Below are 6,000 nucleotides of genomic sequence, written 5' to 3'. Positions count from 1 at the left end.
GCTCCGTGGGTTAAGCCTCTGCCTCTGGCTCAGGTCATGATCCAAGTATCCTCCGATCGAGTTCTCTGCTCAGCGGGGAGCCTGCTTCCCCCTCTCTCTGCCTGCCTCTCTGCCTACTTGTGATCTCTGTCAAATAAATAAATAAAATCTTTAAAAAAAAAAAAAAAACCTGCTTTACTTGGCATCTTTGCGATGATCCCCCCAGTTTCCTTTAATTTTATGCTGTCTAATGCTTAACGTTAGAAAAAATAAAATGAAGCTAACTATCAAGCAACACTGAAAGCCTATCTCGTGTACATAGCTTTGCTTCTTACCGGGCACAAGTCTACAACTGGCAAGACCTTTTTTTCTCCTCATATAATCTCAGAGAGGAAAAATAAACCCTGAAGTGTAAAATGTCATGCTCTGGTTAGTTGTGTGAAAGTTGAAAAGTAAATTATCGAGTATTACACTCTATTTAGATATGGAAAAACTTAGAAATTAGTCCTCAAGATGGCACCTGCTAAGAGGAAAACACATACACGTATTCTACTAAATAAAGATCAAAACTCTAATGTTAGTGTTTGAAATCGTGAAATTATGATTGTACATGGAACAAAATGTTTATTTTAAGCTCAGTCAGTTTAGAGCTGGCTGACATGTGATCCATCATGTAAGGAGATGTTGCTGTGTTTAGTTTCCAAAGTGGCAGAAACTTCAGTCTATGTTCTGAGCAATGTATTTGTAAGTTTCTCCACCAAAGAACAGAAGAGCCCGTAATTAATAAAGACAAGTGTTCGGATTTATTTGGAAATTCACAGTTTCTAATGGCACTCCAGCTCCGCAGTTACAAACTGACAGCCACCTTTCCACAACTCTGGGCGCCACATGCACATCGTGGAGCTTCCCGCTCTCCCTCCAAGCTCACCTGGACCTCTTCTCAACAAGCTTCTATACAATCAGGCCCTCCTGCTCTGAATGGCTAATTGTACAGACTGGAAAAAAAATTTAAATCATCTAAAACATACTGTTAACCTAAAAGCAGCAACTTAAACAAACAAAAAAGGCTTTAAATAGGTCACATTACAAACAATACCCCACCCGAGAGGTATTAGACAAGTTTAAAAACAGTTATTACTAAAAGTGCTCAATAAGTTATAACTTAAATCTTACAACACGAAATGGTCAATTCTCTCCCTTTCAAGAAGAAACTTCCCACTTTCACTCATTACTGTACAAACACACACTAAGAAATCATTTTATTCAAACACAGTCGCTGCCAATTATTTTTTAAAGGAAACAAAGACAAGGTGGAGACAGACACACTGACATCACAGGTATGCCTCTGCACATCTGTAGCCAATACAAAGCAAACATCGGGACTAACGATCCCTTTAGACTTGACCAATTAGACAAGGCTTGACAAAGTCACTCGCTGGATCCGTGCACAGGTACATAGGCAGTGATTTTACCACGAGACCTGGACTCATTCGACGAAGCTCCAGAAGTTCTATTTGTAGAAACAGGAAAGAACTACCTGAAAGTCCAGAGGATTAGTGCTTATTGTGAATGTTTAAGATGTAATGTAGCTAACGAAAACCCTTACAAGTGGTTAAATGTGCTTAAAAGGTGAATTCATAAAAAATCTATTCGCAAATACCAGTCATTTATAAGAAAAAATCTTGTAGGCTTTTTTCTCGTTGAGTTAGTAACTAGAGAAAAACGAGTGTGAGTAAGTTGAATGAAAATATCCGTATCTCTGCTTACCTAAAAGAACAGACGAGAATTCCAGCAAGTTTCTGTTTCAAGTGAGTTTGCTACAAGAAGTCTATTTGGCAAGTCTGCGGGACCTTTACACTGTCTGACCCACATTACGGAACTTCAGATGCAGATCACCTTAAAGCCTTGTAGTGTTTGCAGCTTCAAAAAACTAACAAAGTTATAAAAGAAATCAAATGACAGAAAAAGTTCTCCCTCCTCTTCCAGTGGCATTATAAATAGACAAAAGGCACATAAATATGGGAAGGTGCAAGAAATAGGAACAAAGCTAAAGGAAGAGGTTTAGGCTTTCATTCCTATCCCACCCAAAGGAACTGGGCTTCCAAATTACGTTTGTCCCAGTAATTAATCTGTGAAAAAACATCTTTATAAAATGTCTACCATTGTCCTTGTAGGAAGTGATCAGCCTTGTAAAACTGCAGCTCATTAACCAAGATTGACACAATCCCACCTACTTCTTTAAAATGGCAGAAACCATAATTTCTGAATACTTTTCCCATTAGTATTTTCTCCCTCCCCCAAACCCTTCGAATACCACAGACTGTTCTTCAAAGAACAACAACAAAAAGTCTCCAGTATGAAAAGTTCTGTTCATTTTAGATGTGTCCCGAGACCGCTGTGACACCAAATGTTCCCACGGTGATCTCTTTGTTTCCTTTGATTATGTCATGCAGGCTCGGTAATGATCCTGACTTAGTCTGTATTAGAGTTTTTATCAATTTTCCTTGGTCTTGGACTTTAGATCGCCTTCGTTTTAAAGCCCGCTTCTCAGTTTTTGTCTTCTGGGACTGTCCGTTGCACAGACTTGTGCAAGCTGAAATGCCACAGAAGTAAGACTCCTCTGACTGTGATGAGGTTTCGGAGCTTCCTTCAGACGGAGGACCCTTGTACGAAGAGTGATAAACTTCTCCCATATTAGAGAAGTCTCTCTGGTTCACAAAGGGCTTCCTTCCTTTTAGGTCTCCATTGGCTATAGGGTGCAATGGATCTGCTGGTTTTATGGTTTCAATTTTTTCAGTTTTATACTTGCAGCGTTTCTTCTGCAACACAAATTTTAAAACAAGGCAGTAATGAGACCTCCAAGAGTTACCTCATCAAACCACCTAGAGGGCTGAGCTAATGTAGGAAACTGCCAACTCCTGGTGAAAAGTAAACAGTATTATGTTCAAACATACTGTTATGTTCTGGATAGATATTAACCATTATCTTCCCATTTTGTAAATGCTGCTCAATCACAACTCCTTACTTAGCTTAGCTGCCACCTCTGAAAATAGATTTAGGGGGTGATAACTGACATCTGAGTACTTAGTAAGCATCAGGTAGAATCCTAGCTGCTTTCATGTGTATCCTACTTACTAAGAAGTGAGTATTTATCCCTGGTTACTAAATGAGAAAACCAAGGTCCAGAGGTTTGGTTCCACACCCAAGTTACAACACAGTAAGTGGCCAGGTTGGGACTGAACCCTGGGCTATTTGGCTCTAGAAGTCCAAGTTCTTTCACCTAGAGATCATTACCTCTAATCAAACTGAGTACAACTTATTTTGAGAGGCAAAACAGAAAACGCAGACTTTATAACCAAAAAGCCCAAGTATATTTGAGTTTTACCACTGACTTAAAAAGACTTAATGGATCATTCAAAGACAACATAAACCCTCTGAATTTTGGTTTTCTCATTTCAACTCGGGGATACTACCATCTCCAGGCTGCTCTGAGGAATGCAGGAATGGCACACGCACACACTGTGCCTAACACGCACTGACAATAAACAAGGACTACTACCCAGGCATCAGCAAATTTTCTCTGTAAAGGGCCAGGCAGTAAGTATTTTAGGCTTTACAGGTCACATACTATATCTCTTGTATATTCTTTTTTATTTTACAACCCTTTAAGATGGCTCCAGGCTCATACAGAACAGGCCACAGGCCAGATATAGCCTGGAAGTTGTAGTTTGCTGACCTCTGTAACATTGACTTGTATCAGTATTATGATTGGACATATACAGTAAATTTAAGGACCACTTAGAGATATCAAACCTTTCTACCCAGTCTTTATCTACTATGTCATAACATACCAATATACTTAAAAAGAATCAAAATATTACCTTTTTTTCTGGAGAGAACTTGAGGGGTTCTACGATGTACAAATCATTTGGGTCTACTGTAAGTAAGAGGAAATAAAAAGCAGATATGTAGTATATTATGCTAAGATAAACACTAAAAATATTATATATTTTGTTATATTATATTTGTTATATTATATTATATTATATATAATATATATTATATATATTCTCCCTTAGTGATTATTTTCCTAACCAATGAGTTTATAATTATACCACATTAAGCATATATTTATGCATTTTAAATTAGTGAAAAGTGACAAGATGGGAGATGGTACCATTTTTATCTGAGGTTTGACCAGTCTCCTTCAAATAATTTCCTTAAGCTTCTAACGGACAGCTAGCCATCAGCCAACACAGTAAGGATCCCTCTCAGGGCCCAGCCCTATCCTTTACCTAGTAAGAAGGTAACATCACCAGGTTAAGCTAGTAACAAACCCATACATCATCTGAGTATTTCCCTAAAACACTAAGTTACACTGTGTCACGAATGTGGGTTAATTATGTACAACAAGCAGTGACCAGGTAAAAAAGCCAGCTAAAGGAACATACACATTAAAAAAGAAATTTAAGAAGTTTTTTCTAGATGTATTTTACTGTGACCGAAACTCTGAATGCCAAAATCTAAAAATAGCTTGAACATGCAATATAAATGACAAAGCAATAATGAATAAACACTTCTGGCAAGGTGAGTAAATTAGAAATATTCGCTTTAGGTTTCTAAGATTTCATTCCTTTAAGCACATTAAAGACAGCTGCATACCACTTCCACACTGACAAGATAAATGTCTTGACAAGAAAGACATCTGACTGACAAGATAAACGGAATTTCAGTCCTACTGAGCCCATTAAAAATAAACAATACGTGGTCTGACAGAGCCAGAAATTTATAAGCTATAAAATTCACTCTAAAACTTCATATACTGCAAATTTACTAATAACATGATTCAACCAATTATAATTTTTTACATTATGTCCTAGAAATCTGTTGAGAAGTCATCAAGTATATCAAAATATCTAAACATTCCTCTAAACAGCCATTTCTATCAGTTACTAATCTCACTCAAATTGCTCTTAAAAAAAATGGCACTTTTAGAAATGGTTGTTAACTGTTACTCAGACCACCCTCTCTATGAAAGCAACTAAATACGGATTTAACAAGTCAGGAAATAACAGATGTTGGTGAGGATGTGGAGAAAAGGGAACTTCTTACATCACTGGTGGGAACGCAAACTGGTGCAGCCACTCTGGAAACCAGTACGGAGGTTCCTCAGAAACTTGAAAATAGAGCTACCCTACAACCCAGCAATCACACTGGGTATTTACCCTAAAGATACAAATGTAGTGATCCAAAGGGACACGTGCACCCGAATTTTTATAGCAGCAATGTCCACAATAGCCAAACTATGGAAAGAGCCCAGATGTCATCCAACAGATGAATGCACAAAGAATATGTGTGTGTGTGTGTGTGTGTGTGTGTGTGTGTGTGTGTGTATACACAACGGATTACTCAGCCATCAAAAAATGAAATCTTGGGGCACCTGGGTGGCTCAGTGGGTTAAAGCCTCTGCCTTGAGCTCGGGTCATGGTCCCGGGGTCCTGGGATCAAGCCCCATATTGGGCTTTCTGCTTAGCAGGGAGCCTGCTTCCTCCTCTCTCTCTCTCTCTCTCTGCCTAGTTGTGATCTCTGTCTGTCAAATAAGTAAATAAAGTCTTTTAAAAAAGAAATCTTGGGACGCCTGGGTGGCTCAGTTGGTTAAGCAGCTGCCTTCGGCTCAGGTCATGATCCCAGCGTCCTGGGATCGAGTCCCACATCGGGCTCCTTGCCTGGCAGGGAGCCTGCTTCTCCCTCTGCCTCTGCCTGCCACTCTGTCTGCCTGTGCTTGCTCTCGCTTCTCTCTCTATGACAAATAAAAAAAAATAAATAAAAAAAAAAAAAATAAAAAATAAAAAATAAAAAAAAAATCTTAAAAAAAAAAAAAAGAAATCTTGCCATTTGCAACCATGTGGATGAAACTATAGGGTATTACGCTAAGCGAAATAAGTCAATCAGAGAAAGACTATTATATGATCTCACTCATATGCAGAATTTAAGAAACAAAACAGAGATGCATAGGGAAGG

At 38.5% G+C, this 6,000-nt stretch overlaps 1 protein-coding gene across 4 annotated transcripts in view; it reads right to left on the bottom strand.

The window, feature by feature from the left end:
* Nucleotides 1-759: 759 nt before the first annotated feature.
* The window catches only part of SUCO (SUN domain containing ossification factor), a 94,766-nt gene continuing 89,525 nt past the window's right edge, over nt 760-6,000 (bottom strand). For 3 of the 4 annotated variants that reach the window (XM_032317757.1, XM_032317756.1, XM_032317758.1), the window contains 2 exons: nt 3,861-3,916; nt 760-2,798 (listed from right to left, as the gene is read on the bottom strand). In XM_032317757.1, coding sequence (XP_032173648.1) covers nt 2,355-2,798; nt 3,861-3,916 — 500 coding nt within the window. In that variant the 3' untranslated portion in view covers nt 760-2,354. Of the gene's footprint in view, nt 2,799-3,860; nt 3,917-6,000 lie in introns of those variants that run through there. The other variant, XR_004280029.1, reaches the window with a different exon arrangement.

The sequence above is a fragment of the Mustela erminea genome, chromosome 17 (assembly GCF_009829155.1).
Source record: "Mustela erminea isolate mMusErm1 chromosome 17, mMusErm1.Pri, whole genome shotgun sequence".
NCBI classification, from domain to species: Eukaryota; Metazoa; Chordata; class Mammalia; order Carnivora; family Mustelidae; genus Mustela; species Mustela erminea.
The sequence above is the reverse complement of the archived record's forward strand: the minus strand, read 5'-3'. Positions and strand labels throughout refer to the sequence as shown.